This window comes from Mytilus galloprovincialis, chromosome 10 (assembly GCF_965363235.1).
Source record: "Mytilus galloprovincialis chromosome 10, xbMytGall1.hap1.1, whole genome shotgun sequence".
Classification (NCBI taxonomy): Eukaryota; Metazoa; Mollusca; class Bivalvia; order Mytilida; family Mytilidae; genus Mytilus; species Mytilus galloprovincialis.
The window spans coordinates 65,101,513-65,129,154 of record NC_134847.1 but is presented as its reverse complement, the minus strand read 5'-3'; the positions used below and the strand labels follow the sequence as shown (position 1 = coordinate 65,129,154).

General features: G+C 30.1%; 1 protein-coding gene across 3 annotated transcripts; it reads right to left on the bottom strand.

The window, feature by feature from the left end:
• Window positions 1-399: 399 nt before the first annotated feature.
• On the bottom strand, window positions 400-27,521 carry LOC143048131 (EF-hand calcium-binding domain-containing protein 6-like). Of its 3 annotated transcripts, XM_076221621.1 has the most exons (30): window positions 27,380-27,521; window positions 26,135-26,265; window positions 25,688-25,791; window positions 23,705-23,824; window positions 21,576-21,682; window positions 20,940-21,009; window positions 20,362-20,498; window positions 19,383-19,501; window positions 17,481-17,605; window positions 16,945-17,093; window positions 16,253-16,363; window positions 15,456-15,576; window positions 14,853-15,026; window positions 14,345-14,419; window positions 13,737-13,897; window positions 12,874-13,041; window positions 12,312-12,483; window positions 11,346-11,600; window positions 10,714-10,949; window positions 10,365-10,461; window positions 9,546-9,664; window positions 8,958-9,194; window positions 8,286-8,441; window positions 7,793-7,985; window positions 6,255-6,443; window positions 5,542-5,769; window positions 5,025-5,201; window positions 4,345-4,540; window positions 3,521-3,708; window positions 400-3,207 (listed from the first exon to the last, which is right to left on the bottom strand). In XM_076221621.1, the coding sequence occupies exons 2-30, from the start codon at window positions 26,262-26,264 to the stop codon at window positions 2,929-2,931; spliced, it is 4,593 nt and encodes a 1,530-aa protein (XP_076077736.1). In that variant the 5' UTR covers window position 26,265; window positions 27,380-27,521; the 3' UTR covers window positions 400-2,928. The 3 variants fall into 3 exon arrangements, with proteins under 3 accessions (XP_076077736.1, XP_076077737.1, XP_076077738.1); XM_076221622.1 differs by lacking the exon at window positions 23,705-23,824; XM_076221623.1 differs by lacking the exon at window positions 23,705-23,824 and having other exon boundaries at window positions 25,718-25,791.
• Window positions 27,522-27,642: the final 121 nt, after the last annotated feature.

Sequence of the window (27,642 nt, the reverse complement as noted above, 5' to 3'; positions counted from 1 at the left end):
AATCTTATTCATGTATAAATAAAGTCTCCTAGCTTGTTGAGAAAGTGGTAATGTGGATATTTCTTTTTGCTTACCAGTTTGAGGTCCTCTGTTCGGTCAACATTTAAACTATGTCGGTTCTTTGAAAAATTTGAGACTGATTCAGATTTTAACAAACTAAAGTTCCAAGTGTTGGGATAAAAACAATATATGAACATTGTAGTGTATATTTATTGACGTTTTATTGTCACTCTTTTGTCTTGCAATATTAGAAATTTGGTAAATTGGTATGACAGCAAACATTAGGCATTCCTTGAAATGTTTACATGGTTGAACAAATAGAGGGATCTAGTACGCAATTTGTATTCTGCTGAAATTTCTGAGAAAGATCTGACAATGAAATATAACTATAAAACTCTATTTAACAGTTAAAACTTTTATTTTCAACTGTAATAATACTGACAAACATGAAATAGTACATATATCACAGGCAAAAACAGACAGAATGACAGTATAATAAGTTCTGTATGAAAGGCAGTATAAGAATATAGCAATATCCAATCTCAAAAGTATAAGTTGAATTCTTTGATTTGACTTTGCAGACAACATTTATGACTGTGACAAAAAGGTGCGATTTATAGATTTAAAATTGAGTGTAAAATGAAAATTTGGTTACCACTATACCCTCTATCAAGGATTATTGATATTTGGAAAAAGGCGCCATGTTAACTGTGTTCCCTACAATCTTAGCAATAATCTACAGTGTAAACCCTTGCATAACCAGAAACCCTGCATAAATGTAAATATAACTTATTCTCCCCATAATAGAGATTCTAAAAAGACTAGTTTAAAAAGATCAATTATATATAAAAAAAAAACGGTAGAACTATAACAGCAGTAATAAAAATAAAACTATCTAAAATAGTGAATATAAATATGTACAGAAGACAATCAACAATAGATTTATCACAGATAACATGATGAGGCAATAAAATGATTGGTGCAAGATAAACATGTGTTTGATCATACAACAAAAAACACAATGTATTACAAGAACATACAAAAATATACCTAAATTAGTTAAAATTTCAATGCTGATGTCACAATACTATAAAGGTCTTGGTATTAGCATAATTATAATTTCTAGGGTAAGAGGTCAATACCACAGGCCAAAGAATTATTTGAGTCATCACACATAGTGACACATTGATCTTATGACAAGTAGCAGGGAGTGAAATCAGGGGCGATCCAACCATTTTTAAAAGGGGTCCAACCCAGGATAAAGGAGTCCCCCATTCAAATGCATTAATTGTCAAGAAAAAAGGGGGGTTCCTACCCCCGGAACCCCTCCCTCTAGATTTGCCACAGGAAATCTAGAATGGTTTAGCCTAAGGACATCTTGCTTTCCAAGGATCTTGTTTTGCTTTACTATAATTGTAAATATTTTCTTCATGATTCTACAAAAATGCCTTCTACTGATTACTGTTCTACACATGTGTGTGCAATTTAAATGCCAGTATTCCTCCATTTGAGTGAGCCAATGGATAAGAGGATGAAGAAATACCCTATAGAGGAGCTTTCCCTTCCTTGCTTGGACACAGAAATCCAACTGTCAATATAACCATCATGCTAACATAAATAGATATGGGTAAGAAATAGCATTGGAGTATATCTTAGAATACATTGGCTATGTTTTTAATGTACTTAGATACTGAAACAAGAATGTGTCCAAAGTACACGGATGCCCCACTCAATCATTTTCCATGTTCCATGGACCGTGAAATAGGGTAAAAACCTAATTTGGCATTAAAATTAGACGGATTATACTATAGGGAACATTTGTACTAAGTTTCAAGTTGATTTGACTTCAATTTCATCAAAAACTACCTTGACCAAAAACTTTAACCTGAAACTTCCATTTTCATTTTCTATGTTAAGTGGACCGTGAAATTGGGGTTAAAAGTCTAATTTGGCTTTAAAATTAGAAAGATCATACCATAAGCAACAAGTGTACTAAGTTTCAAGTTGATAGGACTTCAGCTTCATCAAAAACTACCTTGACCAAAAACTTTAACCTGAACCTCCCACTTTCATTTTCTATGTTCAATGGACCGTGAAATTGGGGTCAAAAGTCTAGTTTGGCTTTAAAATTAGAAAGATCATATCATAAGCAACAAGTGTACTAAGTTTCAAGTTGATTGGACTTCAGCTTCATCAAAAACTACCTTGACCAAAAACTTTAACCTGAAACTCCCACTTTCATTTTCTATGTTCAATGGACCGTGAAATTGGGGTCAAAAGTCTAATTTGGCTTTAAAATTAGAAAGATCATATCATAAGCAACAAGTGTACCAAGTTATAAGTTGATTGGACTTCAGCTTCATCGAAAACTACCTTGACCAAAAACTTTAACCTGAAGCAGGACGAACGAACGAACGGACGGACGGACGAACGAACGAACGGAGCCACAGACCAGAAAACATAATGCCCCTCTACTATCGTAGGTGGGGCATAAAAACAAAAGGTCACTTGAAATTAAAATTTTCATTATCTATATAAAATGGTCAAATGTCAATCCCAATTCATGGAATGAAATTTATTGTTTAATACATATGTGACAATTGAAAATCTTAAACTTACAAATGCAACTGTCAAGAACTTAGCACACTTAACCATTAATAGCACTTTAAACAAAAATAAAAGTATCACAATTTACAGAGACTTCAATATTGCATATTTCAATTAAAAAGCCTGTGAAATTTTCCAAGCCATCATGTGCTTTATGCACTTTCATTGTCTTGCCAAGGATTATAACAATCTCTCATTCATATATTTCGTTCATCACTTTCAAATAGTTACACACTTCTAATCATAATTCTTGCCTATAATGGACAATGGACGAAACATAACATGATTGCATTTTACACAACAGTAGTCAGTACATTTTTCTCATGCATGCTGTAAATATGCCCGTATAAAGTCATTGTAACTAACTTTCCCGTCCAAATTTTTGTCATAGTAAGATAAAAGATGGAAAAATTCTTCCTCTGAAAGATTAACATTAAACTGACGTAAAATTTGTCTAAATTCTAACGAGTCCACTATTCCTGTATTACCACTATCCACATTTCTGAATGTTCTTCTCATCTCTTTCCAGTGCTCTAACACACAGTCCCTGACACGTATCATTGCATCAAAGAAATTGTTACTTGTGTGGCCAGCTGACATCTGAAAATGAAATTAATTACAAATTCATTCACTTATTATACCAGGTGGTAAAGAATGTCTTCAAAGACACTTGATTAAAATACTTAAATTTAAGCCTATTAAATTCTTCATATTAAAAAACTGGAGTAAGAGTTTATTTAAGTGTAGAGTATTAACTACCATCTGAATTCATTCATAAATTTTTTATACATAAATGCTGAAGTTAAGGTTTTAAAGTAACTAATAGTATTCAAAGGTCTATCCTAAACATACACGATTAAATAATTTCTAGAAAATAGATATCATCCTTGTTACTATGGAGAAAATATCTTACCGAAGCTCTTGTAGGTGGCAGTTTTCTTCTCGACATCAAATTGGTTTCTTCCTTTGGTTTCAGTGATAGAATGAAATGGCGTAAGAATTCTACATATGCAAACGTTCCATTTTCTTTCAAGTCATACTTAGTCATCAAATCAAAAAACTCTTCTTCTGGCATATCAACACCATTGGCTATCAAGATATCTGAAAACAAAAGCAAAAAAACTAGAGAATCTGTTTAATGTTTTGTTTAGTAATTTACTCTATTCCTTAAAACAAACCTGGAAACACTAGCATTTGTAATTAGCTACCTGCCTGGATAAATTAATAGAGAAAAAGAAATAATCTCAAAATTATCCTTGCTTGGATACATATAATGGCATGGAAATGAGGCTGATATAACTTGAATTATGGTCATTTCTGCAGATTCTCTTTTTTTTAAATGTTGAGTTGATATTCAGGTTAAATAAATTTGTTGAATTTTATTTAAAGTTAATTTAAGTTTGCAGACTTTTTAGACTATGTTGTATAAAATGTGGTGGCCTATAAATGTTATCATTAGGTTTATAAGTTTGTTCATCATAGTTCAACACATAAAATTTGATTTATTTTTAATTAATCTGAAAAAGTCGAAATACAAAGTCTAGAAAGGAGAAAAATTGCAGGGACACAAAGTTGACAATGAATAAAAGTGGCTTTTTCATTGACAAATAAACTGTTACCATATATATCAATGTCAAAACTGTTGTAATAGCTAAAATGTTTTGCTTAAAATTTGGCTGGATGAAATAATAACAAATTTTGATTTTGAAAAAAAAAACACTAGCAGAAAGTAGATACCTCTTAGTTGTTCAACTTTGATTGTTCCTGTATTCTGTTGGTCTTGGTTTCTACAATGTCTCTGAATATTTTTCCAGTTTCTAAATACAGTATTTTTCAGTATATTTTCTGCAGTTTCTGCATTAATCATAGGTGTTGATAGACGAGAACGAGCTCTAGACATCTGCATTCTACTTCCTGATCGGCCAAAATCAAGCTAGAAATAAAAGAACACTTAATATAGTCATCATTAGAATCTATAAAAATTTCTTCATCTTTATTAAAAAGCAATTCAATATATCTTAGGGCAACTTTTGTCAATCCTTTCTGTTCTTTCAAACTTATCATCCAGTTTCACTGAATATATAGCATTCCTTTATTTCAAACAAAAGACTATAGCAAGTCAGATATTTCTGTGAATCTGATTTTCTAGGTCTGATCTCACTTTTACACACACCTGTCAACTAATTGTGTCAGAAAGTGTGGCACAGTTGGATCAACAACATGTTTTCTAAATGAAATATCAACTTATTGGCCCCCATAATTTAAAGTGGAACAGGTAAAAAGTCTGCATTAACGATAAATCTAGCTCTATAAGGGGTCTAAGTGCTTTAAATCTTATTTTGCTGAATCTACCTTTCAATAGCTTAATACCAGATGCTGTAAAGTTTGATTCCACATACAATAATTTTCCGACTCACCTGTGTCATTGATCTACTCATTGCTCGACTAGGTGGACAAGCACGAGGCATGGTAGATGATGGTCTTTGCACACTTTGTTTAAGTTCTGGTTTATCTCCAGCATATCTTCGTAAGAATTCTTTGTAATCTAGATTTCCAAAATCATTTATGGGTAAACTGCCCCAGAGTTTTTCAAACTGTAAAGAAAAAACATAAAAGTATATTCAATGAGTGAAATAATTAAAAAAAGAAAAAAAGAATTTGAACACTATTTTCTCATAGAACTAATATCTAAAAAATGTGAAATGTTTTATTGTTCAGGCTTCTGCTCAAAGTTTAAATAAGGTCTTTCATATAAATTTGGTTTATTCTGATTGATTATGTAAATGGCACCAAACTACTGTGAAGTGATAATGTTATGCCAATATATTTTAAAAAAACAACAAACAAATTAGGGAAATTCTACGGAATGGTAAAGGTTACATTTCAGTTGAGGAAGTACCTTTTTTATCTTAACAAATGTAATGTTTATAGTACCTGTTCATCAGATGTTCTCATAATATTTTTTGTGAATAGATTTTTAAAATCCTCTTTGGTGACAGCACCAATTCCAGCATAGTCCACATCTGTAAATGCTTGTGTAAGGAGGTAGAAATGACCTTGAACAGCCTCTCTGATACAATCCTGGAGGTCATCTATCATTAATAGAGTTGGAGTCTGATCTCTGATAGATTTCTGAAGAGCAGCCAACCATTTTTCTGTGTCCTGAAATCAGCATATAAAATATTATAAAATATGACAATTACATTGAATATAACTTTTACAAATTTTCCAATAACTTTGCAGTACTGATAATACCACAAAAAAAAAAACACCTATGCTGTAAATTATAAATACAGGTACTCAGATGGTTGGTTCACCTTCGTCATATTCATTCCAATACATAACAAAATTCTTGTAAAACATATTAATTTATGTATTGAAGTGAAAAGTTCTTTAATTTGGACAAACCCCAAATTTCACTCATCTCTAACAGTTCTTACAAGCGAAAAGATACAAAATTAAATTTTAATTGAATTTAAAGTATTAAACAACAAATGTTCATCAATATTATCTTATAACAAAATTCTGTTTGTTCTTTTTATGCTTTACTTACTTCTTGTTCTGTTTGGTTATATTGTTCGAGGAATAAAGCATAGTTGATCATGTTATCTGTAGTTGTAACTTTAGAAATATCAAGCTTTACTTACTTCTTGTTCTGTTTGGTTATATTGGTCGAGGAACAAAGCATAATTGATCATGTTATCTGTGGTTTGTAACTTTGATAACAGATGTTTCCATTGCTGGTTTGTCATTTTAAATACAAAAATGTCCAGAATCCTTCTGAAATCTTCTGCTGGTATCAGATTTGACCCATTCTTGTCAAATGATCCAAATGCCTGTAAAAATAAAAGTTCAAACTGTATGTTACCTCAGCTACAGTAATTGTATACTCCATTTCACCATGGTCATTTAAAAAAATCATTCACATTTATTATAGTACCACCTTGCACTTTGGTATCTTGTGGATAGTTGTCTTATATTGACAAAGGCACATTTCCCTAATACTATACTACTAATTCATAATATCCAACAAGAGTGCACACGCTGAAATGTCTCGCCTTCTATACTAATCATTGATATTATGTTGATTGTCCTAAGTATAAAGCTAAGCTTTGTTACAACTGTCACATAAACTTAACATTAACCAAGATAACTAAACAAAGACCAATGAACCTTGAAAATGAGGTCACGGTCAGATGAACCATGCCAGGCAGACATGTACAGCTAACAATGCTTCTATTCAACATATATAGTTGACCCATTACTTATAGTTTAAGAAAAATAGACCAAACACAAAAACTTAACACTGTGCAATGAACCGTGAAAATGAGGTCACGGTCAAATAAAACCTGCGTGACTGACATAAAGATCATAAAATATTTCCATACACCAAATATAGTTGACCTATGGCATATAGTATTAGATAAAAAGACCAAAACTCAAAAACTTAACTGTAACCACTGAACCATGAAAATGAGGTCAAGGTCAGTTGACACCTGCCAGTTGGACATGAACACCTTACAGTACTTCCATACACCGAATATACTAGCCCTATTGCTTATAGTATCTGAGATATGGACTTGACCACCAAAACTTAACCTTGTTCACTGATTCATGAAATGAGGTCGAGGTCAAGTGAAAACTGTCTGACAGACATGAGGACCTTGCAAGGTACGCACATATCAAATATAGTTATCCTATTACTTATAATAAGAGAGAATTCAACATTACAAAAAATTTGAACTTTTTTTTCAAGTGGTCACTGAACCATGAAAATGAGGTCAAGGACATTGGACATGTGACTGATGGAAACTTTGTAACATGAAGCATCTATATACAAAGTATGAAGCATCCAGGTCTTCCACCTTTTAAAATATAAAGCTTTTGAGAAGTGAACTAACGCCGCCGCCGCCGCTGCCGGATCACTATCCCTATGTCGAGCTTTCTGCAACAAAAGTTGCAGGCTCGACAAAAATCCACTATGGACAGATTAATTAGTGAGTTTGGGGGAAATGCTATAAAATCTAAAATGAGAATTTTTATTTTTGCAACACCTTATCTTTCCTAATTTTGCAATAATAAAAAGATTGCAAATATTTCTGATTTTACAGTATAAAAACATACTTTTTCTCTCCTTTTAAATTAAAAGAAATAAATGTGATAAAATATATATTCTAGCTCTTACCCTTCCTAAAACATCTGTTTGTTGAGCAACAGTTTCTCTGACCCTGTTTTCAGCATCCTGTGGCGACAAACCATGATTTTCTACAATATCTATTTTGGTTGGTCTATTACCATAACTTGATTTCCTTCCATCCTCAAATGCATGTAAAAATTCCTCATAATTCAATCTACTTCGATTTGTTCTCAAACCAATTCTATAAAAAATAAACAATAGTATTAGTTATTAATGCAGTGAAAGTTCATTTAAAAAAATACAGGAGCTTAAGGCATTAGTTATTAAGTAGATATAAGAATATGTGGTATCTCAGTGCCAATGAGACAACTCTCCATCCAAGTTGTTAAGTTTAATAATATTTTGTTTTAAAACTAGAGATATCACTTAGAAAGTACAGTTTGATAAGACAAGTGCGATTTGTGTCTTTGAAGTGTTGATAAATAAATATTGGAGCGTAAGTACAACTGTATATAAATTAACTACTAAAATAAATACTTACGAGTCCATCAATCTGAAGAATTCTTCATCATTCATAAACAAGTTGTGATCATTGAGTACTTGCTGTATTTCACTGACTGATAATGAACCCTTTTTCTTTGTATCATACTTTCTAAAGGCTGAGTAGAAATCATTATAATTATCACGAATCTTGTCCCTGCAATGTTAAAAAAATACATATATTTACATGAAATGATATACAAACCTGCAAATGTTATTACTTTTGTTGAATCTTCATGCTGTAAGAGCAGAAATTTTCGTGGAGGATTTAATTTTGTTTATTCGTGGAAAGAATATATCCACGAAATTTTAACCTTTATATAATATCACTTCAATTTAATGGAAACCATGATGGGTTATCAATCAAACTTGATTTGTCAATTTTTTTTACAAAAAACCCAATTGTATCGATGTATCTGTAAAATGTTGATACTCTGATCTGCAAACTAAAAGTATTTGGAAAAGGTACCTTGTGGAGTTAAACGGAAAACTAAAACTTTTCAAAAGGATTAAATAAAGGTTGTAATGCTCCAAAAATTGAAAGACTCCTGAAGTGATAAAAAATTAATATACAGCTATAATATAGTTATGGATATCTATAATATAGATCAATTTTGTGAAATATCATTGATTAGGAAATATAAACTACTTAATTTACAGAAGGTTTAATTACCTTAACTGCCTTGCTACTTGTTCAGCAGGCATAAATGCAGTTCTCTGAGCCTGATGGAGAGTTATCCTCTCTTGTTTCTTTAATTGTGTTTCATTATGATCCAGTAAAGTTCTTTTACTTTCATCAATAATTTTCGTACTGGTACCCACATCATCAGATGGTGTAAAATGTTCTGACACGCCCATCTTTGCCAATAAGTCGTGATGTGTGATGTATCCTTTACCTGAATCATCATACCTAAATATAACAAAAGTTCCATAATTAAATATTCGATGCAATGAATAGTATGATAAAATTATTTTTGGATTGATTATGTAATATTGTTAAGCAAGATAAATGATGTATAGTTTTTTTACAGCAGCAGTGAAATCAACCAAAATATTCATTTATTTAGCTTTATGTTTGTTTGTTGCTTATTCTAAATTGACTTAAGTTTTTTGTGTATGAAAAAAAGCTATTTGTTTATGAATGATTTTAGTTTCATTATAAATATCAAGGTCTACTGAGTAACTTTTAATTTATATACACAAGTTCACTACTTTATAAAATATGATTACTTCAGGTATGTGATAAATAAAGATAACTTACATTTTCCAAAGCTTTTTGAATTCCTCAGGTCCCATAGGAAGAACAAATTTAAACAATAGCTCTCTGAGGTCTCTTTTTGTCACTATATTTCTACCACTAGAATCAACAGACATAAAGGCCTGAAATTCAATCATAAGTTATATTAAATATCCTGTTTCTACTATAAAGTTAGCAGATATATGATAATACAATAGAAGAAATTGATTCAATATTTTGTACCGCACTTACCCTTATGTTATGACAATCTGTCAATATCTTCCATAGAAATTTTAGGCCATTTAATTTATTGTTTGCTTTTAGGGATTTTGTTACGAAAAGAAATGCAAAGTCAAGATGGTATTGATGAAAAAACAAGAATGTGTCCATAGTACACGGATGCCCCACTCGCACTATCATTTTCTATGTTCAGTGAACCATGAAATTGGGGTCAAAACACTAATTTGGCATTAAAATTAGAAAGATCATATCATAGGGCACATGTGTACTGAGTTTCAAGTTGATTGGACTTCAACTTCATCAAAAAACTACCTTGACCTAAAACTTTATCCTGAAGTGGGACGAACGGACGGACAGAAGGACGGACGGACGAACAGATGCACAAACCAGAAAACATAATGCCCCTCTACTATCGTAGGTGGGGCATAAAAAAGTCTAGTTACTATGGTTACTAAGCTGTGAATAACATTAACCTCCTTGGTTATATTCCTTATTTCACATATTTTTTTTATTTAAATTGTCAATTATTGTAAACAATAACAGTAAAATTTTTCAAATTGTTATAAATTTTTTAAATGTTTAGAAGTTTTTAAAATGAAATACCTTTGCTATATCTCGCCACTGTAAATGAACTTTTTCTCGTAATGCTTCAAAGGCGTTTTCTGCAGTAAATTCTGGTGTAGGCAGTGTTTCATTCCATCTGTAATGAAATACGTACATTTAATATATAAAATTAACTTGATTACTTCCCTTTGTCTTATACAAAATATAAATACAAATGTGTGCTTTTTAAATACAGTTTTGTCTTATTACTTCATTGTCTTGGAAAACATCACACAGCTGTTTTTATATCACCAGAATTTATTTAGGTATCAAATATTTTTCTTGCAAGTGGCCAATTAATTTTTTTTTTAATTTCAATAATGAAAAGAAACTATATTTATTGTATTACCTGTGAACAGAGTTCAGCCATTTATGACCTTCAGCTGTATCTCTGACTTCAAATCTCTGTAGAAACTCCTCATATGATATCTTAGTATTTTTACTGATTCCTAATTTTTTGCATAAAATTTCAAATTCACTTTCTGACATAATGCACATAAATGAGTCTAATATTCTTCTGAAATTTCTTTTGTTAATTAGTCCATTGTGATCATCATCAAATTTATAAAATGCTGCTCTCAAATTCTGAAATAAACAAAACAGCAAATTAAATGAGTATTTTAAATTGAGTACCGGGTAAGTGAACTTAAATCAAACAGCAAAACAAAAAAATACCTGGCTGCATCATAAAGTATTCATTTTACATAACTTCTCTTAATTTTAAATAAATATATAAGTATGTACATCATTTCTTACCTAATAAATGCCTCACATAATTTCGAAAGTTTCATTATGAGATTTAAGATCAAAGAAAAATAATATAGCCACTCAAATCTCCTGTTGAGAGGGTGGAACCCAATTGGAAGATTTTTTCTTCTGTCATTTTTTTTAATCCTTGTGATATTCATATATAGTTATTATAACAATTCTATATGTAACACATTATGGATAAATAAAAAACAATTTTTCATTTACGCTTACAGCAAAGTTTTCCCGAAGTTTTTGCCTCAGTTTAGCCTCCACCTGATCAGCAGTCATTCCCTCTTCATCACCGCGGATTGGGTTGACCCGATGGTTTCCACTTCTTTGTATATCCTCTCCAGGCCCTTGTATACGTGGATCTTCAAAGGCTTGGATGAAATCAGTGTAAGATAAGGAACCATTCTCAAATCCCAACATTCTTGTTAACTCTTGAAATTGTTCATCTGACATAACCATACCATAACTAGCTAAAACCTAACAATCAAAAAGAAATTAGTAAATATTTTTACAATTACATACTAAAAATTATTCTAATAGCTTAACCATTCAATTTATACATTACTAGATGTGTTGTTAAAATCATGAATAAATACATAGAAGAGAGGTTTCACAGATTTATGTAGCACAAAAGAAATTTATCTTTTTTCTGGTTTCATTGATCTCAAAATTTTCTTTTTACTTCAATTCAATACTCAAATTTTGTTACAGCAGAATGCATTTAGTGTGAAGGTAAAATCTTTGGTGAGTTTGCTGTTTGTAGGACTAGCTAAACTTCACTATTAAACTAGCAAGCAAGCTAACCAAAGACATTACTTTTACCTGCACACTCAATATATTCTGCTGTAATCTATATAATTTTATAGAGAAGAAAAGATGTAAATTTAGAGATCAAATAACCAATCTGCAATAAGGGAAATACAAGATCAATTAATACTTAAAAAAACAACAAAATGTGTAATGACTCAACAAAGACAAAATCTCATTCTTAAGAAAAATGTGTATATTTTTTTATATTTTTTTAAATCTGAACTGACTGTTTAAAAAGTTAGTGGTTTAAAAACTGTGTCATTGTATCATTTAGGGATTTGTTATGTTGCTGGATAGTTTCCCCTTGGCTCCTCCCCCACATGCCTTTTTAAAATTATTTCTATGTTGCTTTCTATTGTAAGATCTTTAATATTTTACCTCTCTAAAATGTCGTTTGAAGACTTTTCCTCGCCCACTTTTATCAAATTGCAGGAAAGACTGGCGTATCTGTATTGTGTGCTGCGACATTCGGTCTTTTAACCTGATGATGACTTCATCAGCGGTCATCATTCCTGTTCTATCTCTTTCTCTCTTAGAATTCTTATATTGTCTGCACAAAAATAGAAATGTATTATTTATTACAATCCATAAACAAAATAGTAAAAATTTATAGATCAAAGTCTTGTTTAATTTATATGAAATTTTGTCTTAGTACTTTTAAAAATAAACCTAGTAAAATAAAATAATGTCAATTTGCTGTTCAGTATAATGGATATGTTTTGATTTCATTATTTCTGTTTGATAACTAGTATAGCATCAGTGCCACTGCTAATTCAGAGGTTAGTAACTACCTAGTTGTTTTGTATTGGTGAGGATGTTGCAGAGGTTGATTTAAAATTCTGATTTCATGATTTGTAAGTTTTTTTTAGTATTTTGGTGAAAGTGGTTTCTTATAACCTGTATAACATTTGTCTCATTATGATAATTTGTTTTCAATTACCTTACAACTTGTTCTCCTAGTCGATCATTTTCCCGCTGGTCACATCCATTGGTGATTTGATGGCTGAGACCAATAAGATCACCTGGGCGTACATCTACTTTTAAATTCTCCAGGAATTCTATATAATTCACTTTTCCATTTACACAGTCCTTACATCTACTTAACATACTGAAATTAACAAGGTTCAACAATAGTTATAATTTAATGTGACCAGAATCTCTTGTCATTGTTCTATCATTAATACAAAAATAAAGAGATGTGGTTAAATTGTCAATGAAAGAACTATCCACCAAGAACAAGTTTGTAAACTACAATACATCACTTTACAACCTTCAGCAATGAGCAAAACCCACATTACAAATTAATCTGTAACAGGCCTAGGATGACAAAATATGAAACAATTCCAAATGAACACCAATGGCCTGATTTAAATAATAATATTTAACAGAAGACAGTTATAACAACCATCAACCATCAACAACCACTAAACTAGAGGCTCCAACAGGTATATGAATATGTGGTCTGGTTAACATGGTTATGAGTGCTCAACCTCCCCTAAGCTTTGACAGTGGTGAGTTCACTTATACTAATCATTTGTACAATAAGAAATAAGAATTAGGAATTTTTGAAACTATTGAACAGCAGGTTTTAAATTCTTGGAAATACAAAAGAATCAGTCTGATCAATTTTATTTTGCAACAAGTAATTGATATATTTTCTATATGCATTACTATTAAACAGAATACCCCCAAATAAGAGCTGATCTTACTAAACTAGTTAATTTTATACATTATAAAAAAATCCTTCAAGACTGGTTCACAGTGGATTATATAAGTGGAGTATGGGATGAATATAGTTCTTACTTTTCAAAGTGACTATCCGATACAGGTAGTACATATAAATCTATAACTTTCTTCATTTTAGAGGCAGCTATTTTTCCTTCCCTTCTATGATCATAGTCCATAATTGCACCACTAACATTCTTCCAATTTTCTGTTATTTTTTCTCTTAATATTTCTTCAATCTGAAATTATAAGAATTAAATGAGGTACGATGTAAGTTTAAATATTTACTAAATCATCTTAGTGATTTTTTTTTTTGGGGAAATATTTCTCTATTGTATTATAAAACATATAGAACTTCTACTGAAGTCTACTTATATTTTTTTTTTCAATTTTCTGTTAATATGTACTGAACAGGTACAAATCTTATGTAAACTGTGTGCAATCTGTCAGTTTATATATAAAATTCTTCAGCATGAATAGTGCAAAATATTTTTTCTTTGATTTCATTATAGCACATGACCATTTCATAATATGTTATTGTTTCTTTCGAGAATTAATAATTTATCAAGATTTAAGTAGAAAAGGTATGAGAAAAAGATGGTGAATGGTAGTAACAATGAATTATATATGGATATTGCAAATACTCTCAATACTTTTGAATTATAATATGAAATTATTTTACTTACTGTTTCCCATGCCATAACAACAGGTTTTGTGTTTTCATTAAATCTATGTGTTGATTTTAACCATTTATGACCTTCCTGTAAGAGAAATCATTACAATACATTACTTTCATAACAGATATTCTTGATTTTTTTCTGTCTCATATCCAGTCAATTTATTGTTAATATTTCCAATATTAGATTTGTTTTCAATTACTATTGTACAATTGAGGCTACAAATTTGAAATTTGAAAAAAAAGTTTAAATTATTGCAATTATAACCCTAACACATTTCACACAATAAAAAAACCATTGCAATAATTTCTGATTTTTCAGTATGAAATACAGAAATTATTATTACTTTTTTTTCTTTGGAAAAAATGCTAAATATATTATAAAATAATTTCAGTATTTTTTGTAAATGTGTTTTACTTTTTTTACACTACTTGTAACAGTTGAATTGGTATTTCTATTGAATATTTCATAGTTAATTAGTTTTCTGTCATTATTGACAACCTGTACTTTTACTTACCTTCAAATCATCTGTTTCTTCAAACAGCTCCAGAAACTGATGATAAGAAATGTTGTTGGTATGAAATGGATCTAATTTCAACATAAGTTGTTTAAACTGCTCATCTTCAAGACGGAATGTGAATTTCTCTATAATATTCCTCAGCTCTTTCCTGGTAATTCTCCCCTTCCTAGTCTGTAATGATACAAATTTAAATAATACCTTTTCTCTTTCAAGTAGCAACAATGCTGGTTTTGAAGTTGAATTTCATGAATTAACATATAAGAAAACCTTGTTTCGATAACACATAGCCATAAAAAGAGTAGAGTAAAAACAGTCCATAAGATGAGGTATACTGTTTAAAGAAGATAGTCATGGATTGAAGTATTAAGATTTTCGAGAAATGGACTTTTAACACAAAATTTTATCTAGGATGTCCAAATGAAAAATGTAGGTCATAGTGACCAAATTATGAACAAAAAATATTGAGCTATTAAAATATCATGTATAAGAATTGTAAAATTAAGTCAGTGACTCAAATGTTTTGAATGATTTACTTTATAAAAATTGATTTCCTAAAAAATTTCAAACAAATACCTCCAAGTTACAATTTAAAAAACTTACAGCATCAATTTCCAGGAAAGCCTGTTTCAATGATGGGTAATGGTTCTGTACATGTTTGTACAAAAGCCTCCAAATATCTTCTACCTCTATAGTCTTCATACCTTCTCTGATTGGGTTAAATCTACAACAATAAATATGGATGCATGTTCACAAAATAAGTTTTACTTAAAACAAGCTCATTTTAAATATGTATTATTTTTTCTGATATTGAGAGTCATACTGGAAATCATATCAAAAGACATAAGAATTCTGTGCAATATGTAACAAATGTGAAAGAGCAACAAAAAATTAAGGTTTGTCAGTAGACTAAGTAGTAGTCAAAAAAATGCTTTCCTGCCAAATTATTTTGTAGCTAATTTTTAACAGGTCTTCTTAAATTAATTTGACATCAATAAAATATGCTATTTCTTAAGAAACTTTTAAATTTATTATCTTGATAGCACTTATATATAAATATTTTTTATTACAACTTGTCAGACATAAAGGTGGTAAATTACACTACAGGGAGATAACTGTGTACAAATCTGCTGAATGTTTAATTTACAATGTATTGTTTAGGAAATATTAAACTTCTCAATGATCAAAATAAGTGTTTTTCAAACTGCAATATAGCCAATGAAATTTTTCTGTATGTGGTTCAAGTTTTTGAAATTTCATATTTTTGTCAAAGTAAATTTAATGAAAATTAAACGAGCCAAATTAGTTTTAGTCAATGTGTTTGGTACCACCTTAAATGTGCCTGTTCTAGTATAGTGAAACACTACATATTATTAACCACTGTATAAGACAATACATACTTGTGAGCAGGTTTAATTGGCAGTGTTTGTCCATTCCCATTGGATTGAGCATCTTGGAACTTATCTAGAAAAGCTTCCCATGATATCTTGGTGCTTCCTCTCACACCACATCTAAAATGAAAACACAAATGAATAACTCCAGATGGATATGCATATTTTCTTGCAACTCGTTATTCATTTAAAGCTTCTAAAGGGTTTTTAAAAGATATTATTAAATGGGTAGCTATCTGTAACTTTATTTTTAATTTTATATGTATGCTTTGGGTTTTTAAGTACACTAGGTTTAATATTTTTATCAGAGATTTTTTTCCACTGCTTCAAGATGGTTTTACTTATTTTCTATGAGAACAGTGATTTTAAAAAGGATGGAAAATCTTAATCTTCTATTGATTGTAGAAAGTTAAAGAAAAATAAGAGGGAACTTTTTTTTTTAAATTGACCAAATAGGGAAAGGTTTAGAGTTGGCATGAACATTAATGGCAGTAAGCAGTGGTGGATCCAGGGGAGGGTTCCGGGGGTTGGAACCCCCTTTTTTTGGACGATCAATGCATTTGAATGGGGACATATAGTTGGAACCCCCCTTTTTAAAATGGCTGGATCTGCCCCTGGTAAGAGAGGCAAGAAACAGATTTTTTGGCCAATGTAACATGAAATAATATTGTGATATCATTAACTTCTTAGACCATGCTTACCTTTCCATGAGCTGTGTAAACAACTGATCAGACATAGGGATTGTGAACTGGATCAGAATGGACTTCAAATCATCCAAGTTAATGAATCCATCTAAATGTCGGTCAAATGATAAAAATATTTTCTTCAGATTCAAGTGGTTTACTCTCATCTACAAAATATATAAAAAAACTAAGTAAAATTAACAAGTGTAAAATTTCAAAAAGAACCCAAAGATTACAGATGAAATAGCATATTCATGTGTAGATTTGACTTTTTTTATTTCCCCTTTTTGTAATATTGTCTCCTCATGTATATAAGTATTCATACATCCTTAGATTTCTTAATTTTGAATTTGAGTGTTGCTGATGGAGGTAAATCCAGACAACTGCCTCAGTCACACCAAATTCCAAAAGCCTTATTTTTCAATATATATCTGCAACACAATAGAGTTCATTTTAACAAATTAAAAGTGTTAATAACAGCCTCATCATGCAGATTTGTTTGTGTGAATTTCTAAGAAATTAAATTTGAAAATGATCACTGGCAATATATTTACCCTGTTTCTGAATTCTAGTTCTATCTGATTAAAGTTCATTTTCTGTAAGGCCATTTCATCATCTCTCCTCTGTTTAAAGTGTTTTCCTGACTGTTGTGGTCCCTGCTGCTGTTGCCATACTAAGGCTGAAGAAAAAACAAATAATGATCACCACATTTACCTTGTTTAAAATCGGAACAACCCAGAATTAAAGAAACAATTCCATGTTTGATGATTTGTATAAAGAAATAGAGCATTGTGTATGATGTACAATTCTACTACTAAAAATATGGTGTAAACAATCCAAGATATTAAGTGTAACAAGTCCAATTTAGTTAATTATTTGGATAAGATCTTTTACTAAACCAAAAGTTCTCAAATAATTCTGGTATTTCGACATATTTTTTTTATTAAATATCATAATCTGTGTTACAATCCTTTAGATGGTAAATGAAATCATTCAAAGAAAGGCACTGCCTATTGTAAAGCATCAATAGAATTAAATCAACTACAATCCCCTCAAATACTAAATTTATGAATTCTTCCTATGATATCACTCTGGTGACAATTCTTTTGTGTGCCAATGTTCAATAATTATCAAAAATTAACATTTAAACTTGTATTAAAATGATAGCAAAAATAAGCTCATATATTTATTCAAAAAGTTGATTTGTTTCTTATCCCTCATGCTAAACAAATGTTCAAATTCTACTTTCCCAAGATTTTTTTATTGTCAGTTAAAAAAAATCTTCGTTCTCTCAAAACAATGACCTTTTCATTTAGTGATTTCAAATTTTTATACAAAAATCAGGTGAAAAAATAACATGCAATAGCCATGTGACCGAACAGTGTAAACATGCTTTTTTCTAAAATCACATAACCTGACAGCTAGTGTATAAACATGCCTATCTCTCAATAACTTATCATGTTATCATAATAATCACCAGTCTTCAAAAGTAATACACTTTGGACCAAATATCACAGATTTTATAACTGAAAATGTTCAATTCCATTAGACAACAGAATTACACCAAAATGATAGGAAAGGGTAATAGTTGTGTGACATTTTCAAGGTTTGATCAATAATTTTAAACATTTGTGTGGACTATACAACATAAACAATATCGTACTTTCAATTAATTTTGTTCAAATTGGACATCAATTTTATTCTTCATATACGTCAAATAAGATTTACAACTTCTTAAAATGTTCCGTTAAGGCATAAAGTGAATGCTATAAACATGCAATATGTATGATAAACAATGAAGTACATGCTTCAGTGATTAACACTTCACCTGGTTTCTGTGGCAGTCAAGACTGAAAAAGATTCACTCATACAATTCAGATACTGTGTTGCAAGGACTTCTGTGAGACCAACATCTTAAAGTGCATGTGATAATTCAAAATGTCTGTGAAACTTGAAATTGGACATCGCTTATTTTGGGTCAAATTATAAACCAAGATGCACTAAAGAGCTCAATGGTTAACAAAGTTGGACTTTCAGATTGTAAAAATACAACTCATTAAAAAAAAAAACTGATGAATTTATCTTAAATTTTAGAACTGAAAACTTTCAAAAATTCTTATTTATAACTACATGTAAAACAAAAGCTTTTTGATATTGGACTCATCTGATTAAAAAAAAAAACTAAGTTTGAATTTCTTTTGTGTCTGATGGTCAAATTCTATGATTACATTCAACATTTTTCCAGTAAAATATAAGAGTGCATTTTATAAACCATAAATTCTTATTTGGTGGCCACAGTAAACAAAAATTTTATAATGAAAAGAAACATTATGGCAATTTTCACTTTTTTATTCAGAATATTGCTGACAAAGTGATTCAATTGTGATATGTAATTGACACATCCAGAAAAGTTTTTCAAAATGCATGTAAGAATGAAACAAGACATCATAACTTACCTCCTTTAGCATTGTCGGGTAATGGTCTTATTTGATTGGCTACAGCTATACCTAATCTGTGTAAAAATTCTTTGTAATTCACCATACCAGTGTGGTGAAAATCATATCTCTGCCACAATCTGTAAAAAACATAATGAAACTATTTACTGTTTAAAGGCAAAATTGCTTAGGTGAGTTTTAAAACCTAGCTATAATTCAGCAAAAGTATATAATCCAATAAAAGAAAGAAAATTTTATAAACAGAACTGATGTCTTTACCATTTCAGTACTACATGTGTGAAATTAGGAATCCAAATTTGTGTTTAGTTTTTTAAGTTGGGAAAAACTGACAATACTGTCATTAGATGTGTAGCATGGATAAATGTAAATATGGTGTTTTTGTCAACAGTTAAGCCCACAAAAAAAAACAGATAATCTAGAACAGACATTATAGTACAATAACGCTGCGCAACCTGAATAACAATGATTGTTAGCAGATTTCACGTTAACCAAAGAAATTTAATCAATGTGTAGCTTTAATACATTGGAATCAACAGTTCCTAACAGCAAGACCATATCTTGATCTATCTGTGATGCATGGATGTTTCACCAAATTTTGAAAATATCCCTATAAGGTTCAAGATGAAAAACAGCAATAAAAGTAATTCTAATGATAAGGTTTTTTTGTTTTCCTGTTCATTCATTTAAAATCGTCTTTTAGGGAAAACATAGATTCGTGTCTGTCATATTTCTTTTTTTTGGGTAAATTGTTATAAATTAGGCTGTAAGTTTACTGAATTGTTTCATATTTTTCATGTCTGGCCTTTTATAGTACGAGTATACAGTATGGTGAGTTTTCTTCTTATTGTTGAAGTTAGTACAGTTGCCTGTATTTGCTTACATCCATTTGATTTAAATTTTGATAGATATAGTTGTCACATCAGCAATCATACCACATCTCCTGGTTTTTATATAGATAGGTTCTTCAAAATAAACCTACTTATCAAACTGTTGATCATTCAGTTTAAAGCAATAGTTTTCTATCACACGTCTCATTTCATGTCGCTGGATCTTGCCATCCCTGTTGTAGTCAAATAACTGTAAGGCTTTTATAACAGGCTTCACATTCCCACTTATCTGGAAAATAATACTAAATGAATGAAAATATTTTAATTCACAACTAAAAAGGAGAAATGAAGTAACAAGGGGAAGCAATCTTGAACAAGGTGTTATCAATTAGGTACAATTAGAGTTATCTCCCATTGTATGCTTTTAAGTTTTTTTGGTGACTTAAAAACTTTTAATTCAGTACCAAATTTGGTGTGAATAGTACAAAGGTTTTAACCCAAAACTCAAATAACCCCAGGCAGGATTTCAAATAACAGATTAAGAGTACTTGAAGCAGGAAATCAGAGAAAACGTCAATTTCACTGTTTTTTTATTTCTCCAAGTTTGTTCTTGACAAACAACAGGAGGCCCTCATTTCTGGTTAAAATCTTTAATTTAAAGGCAGGCATGACAACAAAACAAAACAAAAACCAACATTTTTATTATAAGTTTACAATGTGACATTATTACCTTATCCCTCAGCATCTTTTCTATCATGTCAACGTTGATCTCTCTGGCAGATGAAGGTGGTAACATCATCCTGTAAAATACATTAATATTACTGTTCCTCCATGTTGATAGATATATAGTAATAATTTGAGAGATATCAATAATACAACTCACATCATAAAAAAGCGTTCAATTCTTTACTTTGAGAAGGAGATTGGATTTTTTTTAATTCAACAACTTATATATATATATATATATATATATATATATAAAAAAAAAAGAGATACATAACCAATTCTGAAGCCAATGGTAATAAACAGCAGTCATAATCTAGCTAAATAAGTTTTAAACTATAAATTCAAATTTAAATTTTCTGACTGACAAAAATATCATTGTAACATTTTTGTACAAACACCTCTTGAAAAGCACCAAAGGATTGTTTCTTTAGCCTCAGTACAGAATTTGAAGTGCCTAAACAAGCTAGAGCATTGTTAAATACAAATGTAGTACTAGTAATTTTAAATGAAATTAATGGTCTTGGTTTTTTTCCAATTGTGTGCATGGATTTTGTTGTTATTTATATTCATTCTTTTACAATATATTGATAAAATATAAAATGCTCTGAAGAAAAGAAAATAAGATTCTACCCAAACTTACTTCTGGAATCCAACAATCCTACTCTGTGAGGTAGGAGGTCTGTGTTGACCATAAAACTTGTTCAGGAAGTCACCATACTTCACAGTGTTATTAGAGTTCTTTTCAACCTACAAAATTAGAAACAAATTACATAATGTGCATGTTTATTATAAGTTGTAATATATATAGTCATATCTTATAACATGAAATTATGTTTTAGTTTGAAGTCTATAATAACCAAGGCAGTCATTTCCCTTAATAAGATTATTTTTGGAATATGTAATGTATATTATGCCTTCATATTGTGCATTTATACTTGTTTTAAAACCCTTTCATCACAACTTTTAAACTACTTTAAAAAATTTGTGAATAAGACAACATTTGATGGGTGAGTCCATGAAGTTGTGATTTGGGGTAAAAAAAATAATGAAGCCATATTATTCTATTTCTAACTTTGTCTTGCTCTACTAGTTTTCTTTTCTTTTGACTTAAACAATACTTAAGAATAAAAACATGTATATTTTATACAACCCTCAAGATGTATTTAAATACTATTTTTTTTTTAATAAAAGCATTTATAAAAATTCTACATGACCCTGTCATCCAAGTTCCAACATAATGTATTATAATCTATTTTCAAAAACCATTGGTGATAAGTTAAAATCTTTTGTTTCTATTTAAATCCTGTCTAACATTTATCATAAGAATCTAATCATATTTTAGCTGCTCAGTTAAACTGCAAAAAGACATGTAACCATTTAAATAATTTATCAAACAGAGATATCTAGATAGGCTCATCTTGCTTAATTGTCTATTTAAATTAAGGTTTTGAATTTTGAATGTTCAATAATAATTGATCAATATCATTTTGACAACATTTAAGACAGTTTATGCATTTGACAAGAACTTTAAACATCTGCAGCAACCTTTAAATCTGAAAATTTGATCCAAATAAAATAATTGTCATTTACATTAAAAGAGGGAAAATGTGAAACAAATTACCATGGATTAAATTCATTTAAAGCTTTTTTTATAAATATTCTGGCCTACATCTAAATAAATAAACAAACCCCTAAAACTATATTAAACAAGGTAATGTTTTAATTAAAAAAACTGTGGATTTGGGCATCACTAACTAATTTATACCTGGCCTATCACCTAAAGTTAACTATACCTAGATGCTCTAATAGCACATTTAATAGCTAAAAAGGGGAAAAGTTTGTATCAAATTTAGAAGAACAATATGATGTCAGTTTCTTATTTATTTAAAATTCAAGATTATAATTCCACACATTATTATCTCACTGATTAATATTAGAAATGAAAAGCTGCTTTTATATTTTATCCAACATGCTATAAGAGAATTAGTTGTTAGACTTAAAAAACCTAAACTTCAAATTGAAAAATCAGTCAAATGTTAAATGTGCTATCATGCAGTTTTATTAATGCCATATCAAAATTAAACATTAAATTTGGATGAACATGCATGCATGAAAAATAAATGATTGCAATTTATTGAAAAATTTGACTTTATATGTAAAAAGATCATTAATAATATACATCAGTGATTTTACTCTACTTCAAAATAAAATAAAAATATATTTAACAAATAACTGACATCGTATTCCAATATCTATTAAGTTTGAAAGCATTACGACAATAAAAAGTATATTTTCAAAGTTTGGAGTGAATAGCTAGGACAAAATGTACAACAGTTAAAAACATGCAAAATGGAGAAGCCTTATAATTTTTGAAGCTTTATAAATCAGTATGGCATTTAAAATCACACTTAATTTAATCAGAAGCATATATAAATCAAAATATAAAAAGTTTCAAAAAGATAAGTGATATGTGTTTGGTGATATTAAATTTCAAACAGTAATTTTTTTTGTATGAAAAATATGCAGACTGCAGGATAAGATAAACTTATATGACAGCTTCAATTTCGCACAGAAAAATATCACAAAAATGGTTATATGGCAAGGTGTAAAACAAAGGTATTGCAAAAAATAGAAATGTGTCGTACAAAATTAGAAGGTGTTTTAATATAAAATGTGTAAATAAAGCTACAACCAGAAATCGTGAAGTACACCAAGTGCTGAAGGTGAATAGCCATCACACCACTACACACTGCAGGCCGCGTATGATACCTTTGCCACGACCGCATCGTACTGTTCAGTGGTCATGGGGAAACAAAAGGATTCTAATACCCTTCTAAATTCTCCTTTTGTTACACCCCCATTGTTTTCAATATCATAGGTCATAAAGGCCTGAAAACAGAAATAGAAACAATCAAGGTTGGGAATAACGGAATTCACAGTGCACAGACATAAATATTTTGTCACTCTCAATCAAAAAAATAAATTTATAAGTTGTTTATGGTTGGATTTAACAAACACATGCAGACGTAGGATTGTCTAAAAATCTATTTAGTCATTATTTTGGTCTCCAATTGTATTTGTCTTCCCTTGGTGTAATTTAGTTAAAACATACAGAAATTTTCAGGGCAAAATAATATACTTTTGTGTAAATATATCATCAAAATATAAAAACTCTGAATCAAATTTATAACTTAATTACAACCTAAGGGCATGATAATGCTGCTTCAAGTTGTACTTCCGTAAGAAGATAAAAATGACCAAAGGGATATTTTGAACAAATATATAGTTTTATAAAGTATATAGTGAAAAGTGACCAATACATATGTCTATATGTGCACTGGAATTTTCTTTTTTGTGCTTTGAAAAGGAATGTTAAATTAGTTTAGAAAATTAGATTAATATTTCTCTGTTAGTTAAGGTAATTTAAATATATATACATATCATTGTTATTAATATAGTTAACTTTCTGAAGAAACAGTCTTTAGGATATGGGTTAAACTGAACAATAGTTGATTTGTACATGTACAAAGATAATTTTGTATGAAATATATATAGACTACAGGATAAGACTTTGACATTAATACATATGAAATATAAAAGTACTTATACTTCATACTTGTTAACAATGAAAAATGTTTACTTGAAAGTTGAAAACTGAAGTACGCTGACTAAGAACCAGAAAAAGTAATTAATAATTTGAACTTGTTGGATATCGATGTACAGTTAAATAAAAAACCTAATTTGTTTATACTTATAGTGCATGTATATATATGTCAGACCCCAAATTCCATATGAATGTTGACAATACAGTTTAAATCAACAAAAATTCCTACATTCCTGGTTTATGTGGTGTATCATACAGGACTGCAATGTGACAAAACTGTGACCAACAGTGCAATCTATATGTGTGTATATAGTTGGCTACCTGTACATGCTGTACAAACACACGACAGATATTTATTATAAGCTCAGATATGATAATCTTAATTCAAGAATAAAAAAAAAGTTTACATTATATATCTTAACCCAGACAAAGGAAATTATTTGTAAAATTCCTGAATTTTTTCTAGCACCAATATCTGAATAGCAGTAAAAATCCTACTTTTCATGTGTTTACTCAAGTAAGTTGTTTCAGTTAGATGGTGAGAGAGAAAAAAATATATTTATTTATTTTACTTATGTTTGGTAAAGGATGTCCATTAATTTGAAATTTGTTATCTTCCATTTTTTTACCGATTCTAATCCAAAATTTTGTAAATCAAAATTTTGTAAATCAAAATTTTGTAAATCAAAATTTACCACTTTATTCTGTTTATAGATTATTTCAAATGATATGATAGCTTCACAAATATTAAAACTTATTTTTTATCTAGATATGCTCTTTAAATGCATACCATTGTAAAGGTTGTCACTTCTTAAAAAATGCTGGCTACAACCATGGACTAAACGTACTTTGCTGTAGAAAGATATAATTGCTGAGAAACATATATGAGCCAATTTTTTTCACATTATAGTCAGTTTTTGAGGAGCAAATCAATCATGATTATTATCATTAAAAGCACAATTATGACATCCTGGTTAAGAAGTATCAATTTAGTTCTTTATTTTCCAATTTTCCTTTAAATGTTGACAACATGGCTCCCCTGTGAACCTTATAATCCTTTTTATACATTTGTTCAATTACAGGTGCAGACAGTTTAGTTAGGCAATATTTTCACTCATTAAAGCACACAACAACAAAGTGTTTCATACCTGCATTATGTCTTGGTGTTTGGTCCTCACCTTCTCTCTCATTAAAGCCTCTATCTCTATACTAGATAGACTGGCATTAGGAGATTGAACAGAGCTTGGAGAACCTAAAAATAAAACAGAAAATTTACAATGCTGTGAAGAACATCAACAAACGATAAAACATATAAACACAATTGTATATATATGACTTAAATGGCTATTAAAAAAGCAGAACAAATGCTTTGTGAATTTGGTTACTTCAAAAGATTATATTTCGAAATTTGTAGCAAGACACCTTATGCAGACAATATGCTTATTCGTATTTCCTTTATTTTTCAAGAGGTATGATGTGAATGGTGCAGTTACAAATATTGTAGCTGTTGCATCTCATATTTTTTACAGTATTTTAGTCACCATTTTTTACTTTAATAAGTGTATACTGTATACCAATGCCTTATTTTTAATTACCGAGAGAAGATGGAGGACCATTCCGCCCGGATCTAAGTCTGTTTCCACTGTTTTTAACAGAAGGTCTCTCTGTTAAAGGTGCACCCTGAGAGTCAGGTAAAAAGATTGGCATGACAGCTGCAGATGACATCCTGGGAAATAAAAAAAATATATATAGTTTAAAATATAATTCCATTTAGTACATAAAAACTATATCCTTGAACAATATTGGTTCATAGTTGGTAACATGAAATTTTCTTACTACAGTCTACAGGAAACTATATCACAGAGAGATGCAAAATACAAATATATTTTGACCCTCAAATCCAACCTCTTTTCAATTAAGATATATTATATGTTTAGGTTCATATTATAAACTAAAATAAAAGACACCTGTCTATAGTTGGTAATCTCTAATTGACATCAATTGCTTTTGTCTCTTAATTTAAAGTTAAGATCCTATTGACATCATCATACCTTGCATGATGCATCTCTTGTTAATATATAAAACAGTAATCATGGTAATCACCAAAAATTTGGTATAACTGATCACAAAAAGTATGATGATTTAGTCTTTGAGATACGTAAATCAAAGATGTTCAAATATAGATTCCTTATGAATATTTATATACATGTATGTATTCTATTTCTGCTCAGACGTTTTCTAAAAGTGTTGCATGTTGCAAGAAAGGTTGTTGTTTCACATCAGTAGTTCAAGTGTTTCTAATTTTTGGGTCAACTCAAGGGTCACAGAATCCCCAGTAGCAAAATGGTATATTGATAATAGATTAAACTTTATAGAAATTATTATATAGTTATCACATACTCTGCATCTTGCATTAACTTCATAGGCGGATTTAGGGGGGGGGGCCCAGGGGGCCCGGGCCCCCCCTTTTTGGGAAAAAATTTGGTTGCTTATATAGGGAATCACTGAAGCGTGACTGGAGCGGGCCCCCTCTTAGGTCAGTCAGTGGGCCCCCACTTATGAAAATTTCTGGATCCGCCACTGAACTTTATGTAGGAGGTTGTAACTATGATCAAATGATTGTAAATGAAGTGATTCTGATAAGTTGTGGGTAAATGTGATGTGTCAAACATTGAAACTGACATTTAAATGTATTAATCCTGTGGTAACAATTGATGCCTTAAATTTTAACATTATATATATGATATAAAAAAAGTAGTGGCTAGTGCAACTATTTCATTGACAGTAAATAAAGTGAGCATAAAAAGGAGTTTATGAATGTGAACAGCCAAACAATGTACCTGACATCTAAATGTATTTATCCTGTGTTGACAATGATTGGTGCCATAAATGTTAAAACATATCAAAGAGTCAAGCGTATCGTTGCCAACTGTTTTCACTTCCGTTGTCATGAAGCGATAGTGGTGTCCTCTATTGGGGCGACAACAATTTTAGAACCGGAACCAGATAGATTCCGGGATTTTTCTTTCAAGATGTCCATCGGGGGGAGTAGGGAGGGTTTTTCTGTAAGTGGAAAAGGGGGGTTCAATCTATTTTATAAATT

What these genes read in the sequence shown, in the direction of transcription:
- LOC143048131 (XM_076221621.1), bottom strand. Translation starts at nt 26,264, where the DNA reads ATGTCATCTGCAGCTGTCATGCCAATCTTTTTACCTGACTCTCAGGGT. An exon ending in TTTACACAGCTCATGGAAAG is followed by an intron (nt 16,364 to 16,944) that starts GTAAGCATGGTC and finishes TTTTCATTTTAG; the next exon opens with ATGTGGTGTGAGAGGAAGCA. An exon ending in TCAAACGACATTTTAGAGAG is followed by an intron (nt 11,601 to 12,311) that starts GTAAAATATTAA and finishes TTTGATTGTTAG; the next exon opens with GTTTTAGCTAGTTATGGTAT.